Raw genomic sequence first — 16,307 nt, forward strand, 5'->3', positions numbered from 1 at the left:
TTTCCTCTCTTTCCTTCCTTTCTTAGGTTTCCTTCAAAAACAATCAAATCCTACACACTCACTGATAAAACAATTTAAGGTGCCATAAAGGAGGCAGATGGGACAATTGACAACTACTTTCTCTTACATGTTGTGACTTCAAGTGAGCTAAAGTAAGACTGCATGTTCCTTTCAAGACATCATTGATTAACCAAACATGGTAAACTATCGTTAACACATTTTCATAACACAAAAAAAAAGAAAAACCAGGACTTTTCCATTATATTTCCCCTTTGTAAGATACACATATTTCAAACTTTGACTCAATGTTCCACATCCATTCACCTCGGAAAATCCTATTGTGATCTTGATCAATAGGAACCCACAAATAATAATCCTCCGTCTTATCACTCCATCAGGAAGCGGAAAAAGCAAAAGTCAGTCAATGTTCAAAACTAAATTCAAACTATTATTAATTCACCAAAGTGTTGCTGCTTGGATCCATACATCGACCCATTGAGTCATAGGTATGTGCTGTACAGATAAAGTCAGATTCTTAGAAAATAATGACAAACACTGCAATTGAGAAACACAGCCGGCATTTGCACAGATAAAAATTTTGCTTGCTCGCACGTCAATCTAAAATATATGGCAATTAGTATTTATACTGATGTTTGCCTTTCTTATAAATGGGATGAAGAAAGTAATTGTGATGTCCCCTTAATGTCTGTTTACAACCTAGCTCTATTATTAAAGAAGCTTTCTGGGCACAAAAGAGGACCAGGTGTATGTGTCAACAGCAAAAAAAAAAAAAAAAAGTATTTCACACACTCACACACACGGACACATACATACACTCCCAGGTGCGCTCTGTGTTAATACCTGAACTGAATTCACAACAAGTTGAAACAAGAGCTAAAGCCTTTGCTGCAACTGTGTGAGCAAACGAGTGTGTGTGTGTGTGTGTGTGTGTGTGTGTGTGTGTGTGTGCGTTGGTATACGTGGTTTAGCCTGCCTTTTGACCTGAATACGCACTTACGTTACGCGGACCTAAGGGTAATACAAGGACAATGCTGATGTCCTCATAAATCAAGGAGTGTATTTAAAATTTTGAGTATCTAAACAACACTTTTTCTCATAAATCTAAAGTTTTATAGCAACTATGCCAGTTTTTGCATGATGTGGACCATATATTTGTACTTTTCAGTGAATAAACAGCGTGATATCTCACTTTCTTTAATTGTCCTTTTATACCATGTGACCTGAGATTTGTGTATTCCAGTGTATAACACAGCGCTGCCTGATTTCAAGCGGCGGTGTGTATGAATTGCACTTTTACACACATTTTCCATACACTACGCGCGCTTTTAGCCGGTCATCATCTGATTGGCTGAAAAAAACTTGTGGGCGTGTCTGATTACTAAACAGTCCCAGACGCCAGGTTTTTAAAAATTAAATCCCCATTTGAAGCCGCAGCTCTCAATATGGACATGTTGGTGGAATAACTCTGCACAGGTAAGCATAAATTGTAAATTAAAAATACATTTTGCCTAGATAAAGTTATTTGCAAGTAAATAACTGCAAATGTAAGAGATTTTTGAGCAAAATGAATTATTTTAGATTTTAATTTAGGTGACATGAAAGCTAACCAACATATTTTGGATATTTACATCAAGTAACTTAGATATGTATACTTTTATGACTGAAAAGACCTACCTGAAGCAGTATAGTTTTTATTCAGAGTGTTTTAAAGTAAGAGACTAGCTTGACTAGGAGAGCTAGCTTCGTAGTTAGACGAAACGTGTTTGACAAGTTGACGATGTTTGGAGTAGATGGTATCTGTGTGGTACCATACCCCAAACAGGTACCACTTAGCTTTTAGTGGTAAAAACTGGGTGATAGACTAAGGTTTTCATCACTATATTTAACGATATTGGCAAATTGCTTGCTTTATGTTAGCTAACTGCTAGTGACATTCTGCTTGTTAAGCTCGTTAAGCTTGATTGCCATCGGTCCTGCTGAAGAGCAAGCAGGAAATTAATAAGAAGTAAACCCACAGGTTTCTGTGAAACTTGTTAATCTTTTAGAAAAGCACTAATTGTTGTTTGAATAAATGGATGCAATAGGGCAGGTGCACCGATGGCTTTAAAGCTGTGTACTGTAATCACTTCGCTGACTTCAGCAACTTAAATGCTGAAAGTATAAACCAGGAGTCCTCAAATTCAGGCAAACATAGTCGTTCTTCAATTTTTAAATGTGTATTTGTACCTTAATTAGCTGAATAACCTCACATGCAGCCAAATTCTCCAGATTTCTGACATTATTTGATTTAGGTGTGTTGAGGCAGAGATGCATTTAAAAGTTGGAGGGGATTGTACCTGGAGGACTGACTAAAAGATGAATAGGACTTAACAAAATTCATTTGTGCAAAAAAAACAGCCTTTTTCCTTAAATTATGGCTCAAGTATTCTTGTAAGGCTGTACTACTGGCTGAACCTCAATATATTGAACACTGATCATTGTATGAACTATTTGTAGATGGTAAAGCACTTTTTTAAATCAGTGATTAAATAAATTATAGTGTTGGTGTTTTATCTGAGGTATGTGTCTTGCATGTATAACATGTTTCCATAGTGATAATTTAATTTTTAGCTTTAAAGCTTGTAGGAATTATAAAGAAGCCTGTAATTCCTTATTTGACTGTTATAACTTTTCATACATGCCAGTAAAACATGCAGAGGCGAAGACGCATAAAACCGAAGGAAGATGCCAAATATTATATTGATACCAAAACGGACAAAGTGGGGCTTGACGTCAAGTACATCAATGCCTTTAAAGGTATGGGTATTTTTGGGGGGTGGTTTAATTACAGTCAATCATTTATACATTGTTTACTCTTTCTACTATTATTTTTGCTTTCTTCATTAGGCCGTGGTATTTTTGCCACAACCTCTTTTCAGAAAGGAGACTTTCTGTGTGAGTATCGAGGTGAACTGATAAGTAAAGAGGAATGTGAGAGGAGACAGAAAATTTACCATGACAACCTTAAAGTTTTCTTGTTTGAATTCTACTTTAATGGAAAACTCTGGTGGTGAGTATGTTTGTATCAGAAGTCTAATTAGAATGGCATATATGTAAATGAATATGTTTATATTTAAAATGCAATGTTATATATTTGCAGTGTTGATGCAGCAAAAGAAGATGGCTCTCTTGGAAGGCTTATAAACGATGACAATATCAGCCCAAATACCAAAATGAAGTATCTGACTGTGCAACAGAAGCCACATTTGTGTTTATTTGCAACTCGAGATATCAATCAGGGAGAAGAGATTACGTACAATTATGGGGACTCAGACTGGCCATGGCGACTCAAGGTACTAAAAAAATCAAAATTTATGAATCTTAAGATTATGTTCATTTAAGAAATGCGATAATAATGATGATTTAACCCTGAACCTCCTTTGTTTTACCTTTCTTTTCACAAGAATAGATGGCTGACTGTACAAGACGTTGCAGTGCAAATTAACCAGTTACCCACAAATGTATAATAAATAATTACAGTAGGATAGTATTTACGCCGTTTCCAGAATTCGAAATACTTAAGTCAACCATCAGACTATTTTCTCTGCTACATCACAGAAAATCTTCTGTGGGGAAAAATAATCATTCTTTCTTCTTTTTCACAGGAGTTGGAGAAAGAAACGTCTCAAAGTCCTGACTGTACTCATTCAACTTCTACAACTGACAACACAGAACAGGTACAGAAGTTGGGCTTTTATTTTGACTTTACCAAACATTTTGGCTGGATTTAAAACTAGTTACCTTTCATGGGTGTTTACTGTCATAGGGCACCATCACTTAATTGAGGATATCTCCATAAATAAGTCAAAGGGAATATGGTGTTGACTTTTATTTATTTTCTGTTTCAGGTCAGAGCTGAAAATGACCAGGATCAGATGACAACCAGTGTCCCAAACGAGACAGATTCAGTCCTGGATTCACTTCCCAACAATTCAGAGGTATTTTATGATTAAAGTGTAGCTAAATGATGTCAGTCAGCCAACCTGTTCTACTTAAGTGTGTCTGTGTGTGGACCTGAATGCCATGTGGTTTATAAAGACATTGGTTTGTAAGGACAGTCTCATGTCATGGTTTTAGGTGGTAAGCTCAGTGTGTGTATGTGTGTGTTTCATGGTCAACTGCCCCAATGTGATACAGGAGGACCATATTGTATATGGGGACCTGGCGTTATTGAATTGATAAAAACCTTTGTTTTGTTTCTTGTGAGGTTGTTAATATTTGTTTGACCTCTTATAAATATTGACTTGGCAACTCAGAAAATATTGTGAGAGTAAAGATTTTAATTTTTTTAAAAGTTAAAGAAAATGCATTAACTTTTTGGTGAAAATCTTTTGAATTTCACAACAGAATCAGACTTCAGTTTGTCAATACTTAATTGTAGTATTTTGACTATCTGTTAAAGTTTGCCATCATTCATCTTTTACGCTGTTTCCAGAATTCGAAACAATTAAGTCAACCATAAGACTATTGTTCTCTGCTAAGTCACAGAAAATCTTCTGAGGAAAAAAAAAGACAATCTTTTTCTTTTTCACAGGAGTTGGAGAAAGAAACGTCTCAAAGTCCTGACTGTACTCATTCAACTTCTACAACTGACAACACAGAACAGGTACAGAAGTTGGGTTTTTATTTTGACTTTACCAAACATTTTGGCTGGATTTAAAACTAGTTACCTTTCATGGGTGTTTACTGTCATAGGGCACCATCACTTAATTGAGGATATGTCGTAAATAAGTCAAAGGGAATATAGTGCTGAGTTGTATTTATTTTCTGTTTCAGATCAGAGCTGAAAATGACCAGGATCAGAAGACAACCAGTGTCCCAAACGAGACAGATTCAGTCCTGGATTCACTTCCCAACAACTCAGAGGTATTTTATGATTAAGGTGTAGCTAAATGATGTCAGTCAGCCAACCTGTTCTACTTAAGTGTGTCTGTGTGTGGACCTGAATGCCATGTGGTTTATGAAGACATTGGTTTGTAAGGACAGTCTCATGTCATGGTTTTCAGTTTGTAAGCTCAGTGTGGTAAGCTCAGTGTGTGTATGTGTGTGTTTCATGGTCAACTGCCCCAATGTGATACAGAAGGACCATATTGTATATGGGGACCTGGCGTTATTGAATTGATAAAAACATTTGTTTTGGTTCTTGTGAGGTTGTTAATATTGGTTTGACCTTGATAAATGTTGACTTGGCATCCCAGAACCTATTGGGAGAATAAAGATTTAAATTTCTTAAAAGTTAAAGAAAATACATTACATTTTGGTGAAATTTACTTTTAATTTAACCACAGAATCAGACTTCAATTTGGTCAGTGCTGCTGAAAATTAAACATTTTGAATATTTGTTAAAGTTTGCTATCATTCTACTTGTTTCTTAAGAGTTCGTCTGTCAAGCTGCTTCCAGAATTCAAAACGCTTTGGTCAAACATCAAACTATTGTTTCTGCAACATCGCACAAATCTTCTGTGGGAAAAAAATAATCATTCTTTCTTCTTTTTCACAGGAGTTGAGAAAGAAACATCTCAAAGTCCTGACTGTACTCATTCAACTTCTACAACTGACAACACAGAACAGGTACAGAAGTTGGGCTTTTATTTGACTTTACCAAACATTTGGCTGGATTTAAAACTAGTTACCTTTCATGGGTGTTTGCTGTCATAGGGCACATCACTTAATTGAGGATATCTCCGTAAATAAGTCAAAGGGAATATGGTGTGACTTTTATTTATTTTCTGTTTCAGTGAGAGCTGAAAAATGACCAGGATCAGATGACAACCAGTGTCCCAACGAGACAGATTCAGTCCTGGATTCACTTCCCAACAACTCAGAGGTATTTATGATTAAGGTGTAGCTAAATGATGTCAGTCAGCCAACGTTCTACTAAGTGTGTCTGTGTGTGGACCTGAATGCCATGTGGTTATGAAGACATTGGTTGTAAGGACAGTCTCATGTCATGGTTTTCAGTTTGTAAGCTCAGTGTGGTAAGCTCAGTGTGTGTATGTGTGTGTTTCATGGTCAACTGCCCAATGTGATACAGAGGACCATATTGTATATGGGGACTGGCGTTATTGAATTGATAAAACATTTGTTTGGTTCTTGTGAGTTGTTAATATTGGTTTGCCTTAGATAATGTTGATTGGCATCCCAGAACCTATTGGGAGAATAAAGATTTAAATTTCTAAAAGTTAAGAAAATACATTACATTTTGGTGAAATTTACTTTAATTTAACCACAGAATCAGACTTCAATTTGGTCAGTGCTGCTGAATTATAACATTTGAATATTTGTAAAGTTTGCTATCATTCTACTTGTTCTTAAGAGTTCGTCTGTCAAGCTGCTTCCAGAATTCAAAACGCTTTGGTCAACATCAAACTATTGTTTCTGCAACATCGCAAAATTCTTCTGTGGGAAAAAAAATCATTCTTCTTCTTTTTCACAGGAGTTGGAGAAAGAAATGTCTCAAAGTCCTGACTGTACTCATTCAACTTTACAACTGACAACACAGAACAGGTACAGAATTTGTTTTTATTTGACTTTACCAAACATTTTGGTGGGTTTAAAACTAGTTACCTTTCATGGGTGTTTGCTGTCATAGGCACCATCACTTAATTGAGGATATCTTGTAAATAAGTCAAAGGGAATATGGTGTTGACCTTTATTTATTTCTGTTTCAGGTGAGAGCTGAAAATGACCCGGATCAGATGACAACCAGTGTCCCAAACGAGACAGATTCAGTCCTGGATTCACTTCCCAACAATTCAGAGGTATTTATGATTAAAGTGTAGCTAAATGATGTCAGTTCAGCCAATCTGTTCTACTTAAGTGTTGTGTGTGTGTGTGTGGACCTGAATGTCATGTGGTTATAATGAATTGGTTTGTAAGGACAGTCTTATGTCATGGTTTTTAGGTGGCAAGTTCAGTGTGTGTATGGTGTGTTTCATGGTCAACTGCCCCAATGTGATACAGGAGGACCATATTGTATATGGGGACCTGGCGTTATTGAATTGATAAAAATATTTTTTGGTTCCTGTGAGGTTGTTAATATTGGTTTGACCTCTGACAAATGTGACTTGACATCCCAAATATATTAGAATACAATTTAAATGTTGTCATACTAGAAAAAAATATATATAAAGATTTTGTCTCTCTGCGTCTTTACCACATAATATTTTAATTAACAATTTAAAAGTTTGCAGGAAAAGTTATTTTTATGATTTGCACCCTCTTTAAATATGTTCTCATTCATTACCCAATATTGAATATACTTTAAATAAATATCCCTAACTTATATATATATGTATATGTGTGTGTTTAATCTTTTCCTTGTAGTGTCAAAACATCACCTGATGTGCACAACATTATCTTCTTTGGAGAAGTGTATTCAGTGTTTTGGTCCTTGTTCTTCATTCAAGTGGGTTGGCTACCAGTGTAAAGGTAATATATTTAGTTAATTTGTATTTGAATTAAAAGTGCTGCAATAGGATCTATGTCTTTGTTGAACTGTCGACCATGAACAATTTCATGGTGACACTCACTTCAGCATTTTCAAAGTGAGTATATAGATTTAAATACAATGAAATGTACATCATCATGGTGATTTCAAAGCAGTGGAAGATTTCAAAGTACCTTAAAATCTTTACCCTTAATATTTTTTAAAACGGAACATAAATTTTACCCAAAAAGTTCAATTTTGCACATTTAAAAAAAAATTGTTAATCCATATTACCTTTGTGATCTTAAAATAAGGTGTAATGGCTTATTGAGATTTGATTTTTTTTTTGTCTTGTTTGTTTTTTACATTTAAATTTCTTCACAGGTTGTTCAAAAGTCTGGCATCATATTGCCTTAAACAAATTACAAATGACAGAACCCAGGTGAATGTCACATAAGTTTTTTTTTAGCTTTGCCTTGTAAGTCTCAATTATAACATAAATTATATTTCCCACAATTTCAGGCAAAAGAACTTTTTAAATATTCCATGGCTCACTCCTCATCAGATGACGACAACAACACATCACCTTCCAAACAATGTGAAATGTCAGATGATGACCATGAGTCTGATATGGACTACATACCAAATTCAGAATCTGCAGAAACTGATGAAGACTCAGATATTAGCATCCCTTTCAGCCCATCAAGTCTAAAGTTGGACAAATTCAAGGAAACCCAACAATACCAGATCTCGCTTCATTCTTGCCAGACTCAAGTTCTGTGGTTGAACCTAGCAATCAAATATCTGGCCTCCATTTCACACAGATGATATGGTGATGACACACTTGAAACATCAGCCCAGTCAAGTCTACAAAAGACTCAAACAAAAAACCAAAAGTCAAAAGGAGCCTCACAAACAGGAATCCTCACAGCATATTATGGGTGTTAAAACTTCTGCTTTGTATGTGGTAACCACAGAGCAAAATTTCACGCCATTTAAAAACCACAAGACACATGCTGAATTGCTTATGTTTTTTCCCTTCCGGAAGACTCAAAGAACGCAAAGTTCTTCTAGAGAAAATGAGAAACAAGGGGAACTTCAAACATAACTCTGAGGTTTTACAAAGTGGGAAAGGATCATTGAAAGTAAAGAGAAGCCAAAAGCGAAAGCAAAGACTGGAACATTTATACATTGTATGTACTGCCAAGGTATGTATATTCGAAAGGAACTATGGAGACATGTCCGAAGATGCCCTGTAAGCCACAAAATGAAGATTTGAACCAGGACCTGGAAGAACCAAAGTACTGGGTTTTGCTATGGCTCAAGAGTCTGCATTCTGTCAGGAGATTTCAAGTGGGGTTTGGAAGCTCCTCGGTCCCATGAAGCAGGATGATGTAGCCACAGTTGTGAGAAATGACCTGACCATTATCAGTTGGCCCAGTCTCTCTACAACAGACATGGACAAGACCCTACCAAGTATGAGTACATTCGACAGAAGCTCCGTGAAATTGGACGTCTGTTAATATGTCTACGGTCTGAATTCTCTGTACATAACTTGGAGGAAGCTGTGAAACCTGCTAACTTCCAAAGAGTTGTCCAGGCAGTAAAGATTGTCTGTGGTTTTGATGAAGAAAAGCATTCATACCAAACACCAAGTCTTGCACTAAAACTAGGACATACACTACACAAAATCAGTGACATTATCCACTGCCGAGCGCTCATGGCAGAAGATGAAGAACTGATTAAGTCAACAGACGCTTTCAAAAAGCTGTATACATCCAAGTGGTCTGAGTTAGTGTCACATACTGCCTTGAACACTTTGAGTCATGACAAATATAATAAGCCATTAACCTTACCATTCACAGAAGATGTTCAGAGTCTCATAGGTATCTTAAGAAATCTGGAGAAAATGCATTTTCTAACTTGAAAGATGAGGTCAGTCCCCAGAATTATGCAGAACTTGCAAAAGTTACTCTTGCACAGGTCATTGTGTTCAATCGAAGACGAGCTGGAGAAGTCTCAAAGATGCATCTCAGAGGTTTCCAGCAGAGGGATGACTCCAAGCTCCATGAAGATGTTGCTGCTGGGCTGTCCAAGGTTGAAAAAAGCTCTGTAGCTACTTCAGTCGTGTTGAAATATTGGAAAAAGAGGTCGAAAAGTTGCGGTTCTCTTTCTCCAGATGTGGTGGATGCTCTGACTCTGCTGGTCAGCAAAAGAGAGCAATGTGGTGTTTGCTCCACAACATCTTTCTTTTTGCCCGACCAGATCTCAAAGTCACTACAGGGGCCAAGACTGTTTGCGTGTTTATGGAAGCCAATGTGGGGCGAAGCATCCGAGTTCCTAAGGTCCACACAACTCAGGAAGCATGTTGCCACATTGTCACAAGTCCTCAACCTCAAAAATAACGAAATTGACCAGGTGGCTGACTTCCTGGGGCATGATATTCGTGTCCACAGGGAATTTTATCGCTTACCTGTGCCAACAACACAACTGGCAAAGATTTCTAAGCTCCTTTGTCCATGGAGAAAGGACAAATATGCACCCTGCAAGGGAAATCCCTTGATGACATTGAAATCGAAGGTTATTGCTTAAATTCTTTTTTTGTGATCTTTTTGCCATTAGTAGAACTTGTCTGACATTACCAATATTTGTAAATTGATGGATGTAAATAAATTATTATTATTAGAAAATATTACAATAGTGATTCTCTAGGTTAGAACATATTACTAAATACAAAACGCGTTTTAAGCCTAATTTTGGTAGTGCTTAGATATAATTTTATGTATGGCATTCACTTTAGAAAGTATTCTAATAATGACTTTCAGATGAAATAGAACTAAGTGAGGATGAAGAAAAGGAGGATTTAAGTGACTCGGATGGTAGCGATTCTGTGGAACCCGAGGAATCTGTGGAACCCGAGGAACCTGTGGAACCCGAGGCACCTGTGGAACCCGAGGAACCTGTGGAACCTGAGGAACCTGTGAAACCTGAGGAACTTGTGGAACCTGAGCAAAGCAAGAATATGGATGATTTGTGTATGTTACTTGAATCCAAAGATGCTATTACTTTTGTCTACCCATTTTTTTAACTTCTGTTGTATGTCTTAGTGGGAGCAGTGTCATCGACAGCAGAGAAAACTGTCCCTCCTGTTGAAGGCAAGTCAAGTTTCCTATTAATGCTGTGTTTTGATCCCAACTCCTAGCTACATTTAGTTAAAGCATGATTCTATTGAGCTGACCATATTAACTAGTTCATGCTTAAAGGCCATGCAGTCCAGATGACCTGGAACTATATGCCATTTGCTTGAGAAATGTGCCAACCTAGTGAAGAGTGTTATGACCGGCTCTTTGAGCCATAATAAAAGATAGGGAGACATGGAGTTCAACAATAAATAAGCTATTTATTGAGCACAAGCAAAGAATAAAGCTAAACTGAAGCAACTTGTTTTTGTCCACATGTCTCCCTTTGGAAGATTCCTTTTGTTCTGCTTGGACATTTCTTATTGTCTTTCTTCTCCACTCAATTTCCAGTAATTTCACATTTTGAAGCTTGGTATTCCAAATTTCTGTTCACTTTTTCAGTTAGTCGATTGTAGACAAACTTACAAACATGCTTGCCCAGCAGCCATCTTGATGCAACTGGCCACTAATAAGGCTCTCCATACATAGCTTATAACCCCTCTATGCTCTCTATCCATTATAATGGTTAAGGTTATTAAAATTTGGAGTGCCATTTTCATAGATAGCAATCATGTCACTTATACTTTTCATTGTCTGTTTCATTGGCTGTAGTTTGTTCTCACAAACTACAGCCAAACTACTTTCATGATTGGACAATATTTTTCTAAACTTGTAGTAAGGTTGTTATCCTGTGTAAAGTAGCAGTTTTTATTTATATTTAATAAACTGCTTTCTCTTTAGTTTTTTTTTCTTCAGAGACCTCCTCTGGCGCACCCAGAAGACAACCAAAAAACCCTTGGTCAAGTGCTGAGGTTTCTGCTGTTATGAGGCATTTTAAAGCTCACATAGGTAAAGGAAAACTGCCACTAAAAATGTGCAATCACTGCAAGTTGGTTGAAGATCCTGTGCTGGCTCAAAGAACAGCACAAAATACAGGGACTTTGTGAGAAACCGTGGAATAACTGCTAAAAGGCAGACACAAAGAAAAGCTCTAGATTTATGTGAAGTAATCATTATTCAAAGGGTTCTGTTTTGTTCATGCTACTAAAACAGATTTTTTTGTTGCCTATCAAATAATATTATCTGTAAAGTCCCGTGACATAGAGGCTGTTTTCATGTAGTCGTGTTAATAGGCAGAAAAGCTCTTTTTCTAATGGTGAGACATTTTTTTGTTGTACAGCATAAAGAAATATTGGAAAAAGTGGCAGAATTTTAATTTAACATTGTTTTACTTATTTATTTATATTCAGAATACTTGGTAACACTCTGCACCCTAATTTTACTTTTCTGTATGTTTTGTTGCAGCACTTAAATTTTTAAATTTTTTTATTTTCCTTTGGTCATTTCAATTTCAGGCTTATTTTTATTTTTTAAAGAAAAATAATTGAATTATTTGGTCATATTTACCTAATAAAATTATGTTCTGTTAATGCTGTATGCTGTCAGGTTGTGTGTTTATGCTAATCAGCAGGTTTTTAAATATGACGTAGTTGTCCCTTTAAAGTCCTCACATTACTTTGTTTTGTTCTCATAAACCACAATTTGCTGATGTCCATATAACCCACCATGGTGTCAGATTGCTGAAACAAAGGCTGTGTAGCTGCTATCTGAAACCTAAAGTGAGCTAAATTTTTTTCAGATTTTTTGCAGTGTTTTAAGCCATCTCTCGTTGCTCTAGCTACTTGGGAAAGGGTAGTCCATCTAAACCACCACCGGGCCTGTTTGGCGAAAAAGGCAGGCTAAACCACATATACCTGTATAGCTGTGTGTGTGTGTGTGTGTGTGTGTGTGTGTGTGTGTGTGTGTGTGTGTGTGTGTGTGTGTGTATGTGATTCCCATCCCAGCAGCATCATGTGATCTTCCCTATGGGCAGTCATCCTGGCTGCTGCCACTCAAAGCCAAGCTTAAAGGCTCAAAACACTAAAAGACAAGGATAAGCCTGCTGCTGCTACCTTCACTTGTCACAGTGAATGAGACACAAAAGGTCCAGGATAAAATGACTATTACCTATTTTTACAGCCACTTATTATATCAAACTTTGTAATGATATAAAACATCACGGCCACTTAACACGTTCAACAAGCAAGGCTTTATCACATCTATTGGAAGGAGGTTGGGAAAAAATGAAAGCTTAGCTGCACAAATGAACAAAATGGTAACGTATAAAAACTACCTATATTTGTTTAACTTTCCCGATGGAAACGCATGGTACACAGATGCAAGGATAAAGGGAGGCCAATGCAGAAGTGTGTGCATCAAGGTTTCCCCCTGCTGGATATATGAGGCGAAATGCAAAAATGAGACTTCAAATCTCAAAAAGCTCCTCGGTGGCAGGGCCCCGGGGGTGGATGAGATCCGCCCGGAGTTCCTTAAGGCTCTGGATGTTGCGGGGTTGTGTTGGCTAACGCGACTCTGCAATATCGCAGATATAATAGTGTTTTGTGGACTTGGAGAAGGCGTTCGACCGTGTCCCTCGGGTACAAGCGGCCGAAATGAGTTTCCTCCGCAGGGTGGCTGGGCTCTCCCTTAGAGATAGGGTGAGAAGCTCGGTCATCCGGGAGGGACTCAGAGTAGAGCCGCTGCTCCTCCACGTCGAGAGGAGCCAGTTGAGGTGGCTCGGGCATCTGGTAAGGATGCCTCCTGGACGCCTCCCTGGTGAGGTGTTCCGGGCACGTCCCACCGGGAGGAGGCCTCGGGGAAGACCCAGGACACGCTGGAGGGATTACGTCTCTCGGCTGGCCTGGGAACGCCTTGGGATTCCCCCGGAGGAGCTGGAAGAAGTGGCTGGGGAGAGGGAAGTCTGGGCCTCCCTTCTGAAGCTGCTGCCCCCGCGACCCGACCCCGGATAAGCGGAAGAAAATGGATGGATGGATGGAAATCTCAAAGTGTGGTAACTTCATGTAAAAGAAGTAAAGTGTGATATCTAATTAGAGCCATTATGGATTCAAGGGAAGGATTAAGAGTCACTGTTGTGCACTCTTCTGTTACTGTCCATCTGTTTTAAGGTTTACAGTAATGGTATTTCGCATAGTTCTTCTAATAAATGCTTTTTTTATGACTGTTGTCTTTCAGTCATTTCAAACCAATCTGTACATTCTCCTCTGACGTCAACAAGGCGATTAATATTTTTTTTATTTTTCTGGTCATTTTCTCTAAATCAAAACTAATGCTCTGAAAATCAAAGATATACTGAAAATATGCAGTAGGTAAGCAGTTTCTGAAACATGCTGATATCTACTCCAACAATAATGCCACATACTAAGTAACTTAACTTATCTTATTTGACCTTCTGATCCCCAGTTTGAATTTCAAGCGATTCTGTTCAGTAAGTCTCGATACCTGGATATGCTGACTGGTAGAAATCTGATTTTGAAAAAATGAAAAGATTTGACCAATAAAGTGACAGGTAAATAGGTAGAAACCAAAAAAACAAGAGGCGGTCAGATTTACTGCCTCCTGCTGTTTCTCTTGCTCTGGAAACCCCCACCCCATAGGGAAACATGGAGCAGGCAGGTCCAAACTGTACCAACCTACCTCTTAATATGGTTCTCATAATTTTACCTGGTTAACATAAACTGAAGCAAAGAACAAGAAAATGTACTGTTATCACCTCGTGAACACCTTTTTCAAATTAAGTAGAAATTGTTCCAAGCCAAAATCTTAAAAAAAAACATTTTTATAAGAGAAATTAATGTTAAGTACTCCAAAGCGCATATTAAAATGTACTTGTTTTTAAAAGCTCAAAACACTATAAGCCAGGCCTGGGCAGTCCTGGTCCTCGAGGGCAGGTGTCCTGCAACTCTTAGATGTCTCCCTGGTCCAACACACTTGAATCCAAAAGCTGAATCGCCTCCTAAGTGCAGTCAAGTTCTCCAGAGTCCTGCTAATGACCTCATTATTTGACTCAGGTGTGTGAAGTAGAAGTAGAAGTAGATAGAAGTAGAGACACATCTAAAAGTTACAGGAGACCGGCCCTCGAAGCGTGGAGTTGCCCACCCCTGCCACAAGCAATGAAAATCAAGTCAAATCTCAAACAATTTCTTCCATCTATTCTATTAGTAAACGTTTAAATATAGAGATGATGTTCAGAGTACTTTACAAATAACTGCAATACAATCTTCTGCATAACTTTTTTTCAAATAAATCAAACTCGGTTTGCACTGTTGTAAATTTGCATCAACTCACCGCATCACACAGCATGCTTCTGTGGTCAGGTAGGACCGTAACATCTGACCTCTTTGCAGCCAGGTGACCTTTCTGTGCAGCTGGACATGATGGAGGACCGAAGATGCCCTTCCTCTTCCTCCTCCACTTCTCTTTCTCCACTTGGCCTTCTTTATTTGCTATGCATCTAACAACAATCCAACAACAAATTCTCGCCCCGCCTCTCTCTCTCTCTCTCTATTTTTTTTTTCTGTCATGACTATTCATTAACCAGACCGACACGTCCAGACTTGCCCACTTAAAAGTGGCATGAGACCAATATTCAAAATCGGAAAGGCACAGAACAGAGGTGGGGTCAGAAATTGCATTTTGAGACAAAGATTCATATGAGTCACAAGATGAGCCAAGTCAAAATGAGCCTTGCAATTATTTCCCTGTATTAAAAAGAGATTTGCTGTTCATTTTTTTCTTGTGAACATAAAGTTTAACAGGTGCCACCTGCTGAGTGATCACCTGCAAACTTAATGTGCTTGCTTGTTAATGCATCTGCACATAGACACACACTACCTAACAGATGGCTCTGCTGTGGAGGCACAGTGGGATTTCATGATCCCTCCCTCAGCACATAGACACACACACACCTACATACACACACACTTACGCAAACCACCCTACAGTCCCAACAGATCGCTCAGCAGAGAAAGAGAGAGGGAAAAACCTGCTGAGGAGAGGGAAACTATATAGGTGGGAATTCTCCCTGAAAAGGAGGGAAAGGCCTCTTTTCAACCAAAAGAGGCTGAAACTGTTTATGTATAAGAGCAATAAGCTGGAGAAAATATTTTTTTATTTATCCAAAATAATTTATATCATACGCTTCTGAAAACCAAAGCAACACTCATGTTCCTACCATGACATTGTCGTTCATGTCTCTGATGTGATAGACGTCCATGGAGACCTCCGCACAGTTTCGGTGATTCCCTGGCGTGCTCGTAGATGGAACCGGGTGCTCACCTCGCTGGCTGCTGGGGGGCAGCTCATAATAGGTGCTGTCTGGCTCTCTAGGTGAACAAAAATATCATGAATGTGAAATGTTCACGAATACAGTACATTTATGAGAAATTCAACCTGCAGCCTATTTACTTTCACAAAAACAATAGGGCTACTTGTTTTTTTCTTTATTTTCTTCAAACATGTTTCATGACCTTAAACTATTTTTAAAATCAGTTATCAGCTCAGAAAATTTAGTGGCAAAAAAAAAAAAAAAAATCATTTAAAATGATTATTTTTGTTTTACACATCCTGAACCAGAGATTATGAAATGTCATCCAGGATCCTGGTAAAAACAGCACTCTGGTTTTAAATAACAAATAGAAATCTTGAATAAGATACTAACTTTGGCATTATCAGACTGCTGTGATGCAAAGTCATGTTTTATTACTGTCACAAATCAATATCACAATGAAGAATGGGAAAAC

The 16,307-nt window shown here is 37.9% G+C and overlaps 2 protein-coding genes across 4 annotated transcripts in view; one reads left to right on the forward strand and one right to left on the reverse strand.

Moving 5' to 3' along the window:
- Positions 1–16,307, reverse strand: part of tp73 (tumor protein p73) — a 42,926-nt gene that overhangs the window by 19,523 nt on the left and 7,096 nt on the right. For 2 of the 3 annotated variants that reach the window (XM_008414745.3, XM_008414746.3), the window contains exon 3: positions 15,740–15,890. In XM_008414745.3, the coding sequence (XP_008412967.1) occupies positions 15,740–15,890 (151 nt within the window). Of the gene's footprint in view, positions 1–14,853; positions 15,022–15,739; positions 15,891–16,307 lie in introns of those variants that run through there. The other variant, XM_081608879.1, reaches the window with a different exon arrangement.
- LOC145552115 (uncharacterized) lies at positions 947–6,735 on the forward strand. The gene is made up of 9 exons (XM_081608512.1): positions 947–2,817; positions 2,908–3,070; positions 3,161–3,353; positions 3,666–3,737; positions 3,909–3,998; positions 4,595–4,666; positions 4,837–4,926; positions 6,497–6,567; positions 6,732–6,735. Exons 1-9 carry the CDS (start codon positions 2,712–2,714, stop codon positions 6,733–6,735), a joined length of 861 nt encoding a protein of 286 aa, XP_081464638.1. The 5' UTR covers positions 947–2,711.

Source organism: Poecilia reticulata, chromosome 7 (assembly GCF_904066995.2).
Source record: "Poecilia reticulata chromosome 7, P_reticulata-male-v2, whole genome shotgun sequence".
NCBI classification, from domain to species: domain Eukaryota; kingdom Metazoa; phylum Chordata; class Actinopteri; order Cyprinodontiformes; family Poeciliidae; genus Poecilia; species Poecilia reticulata.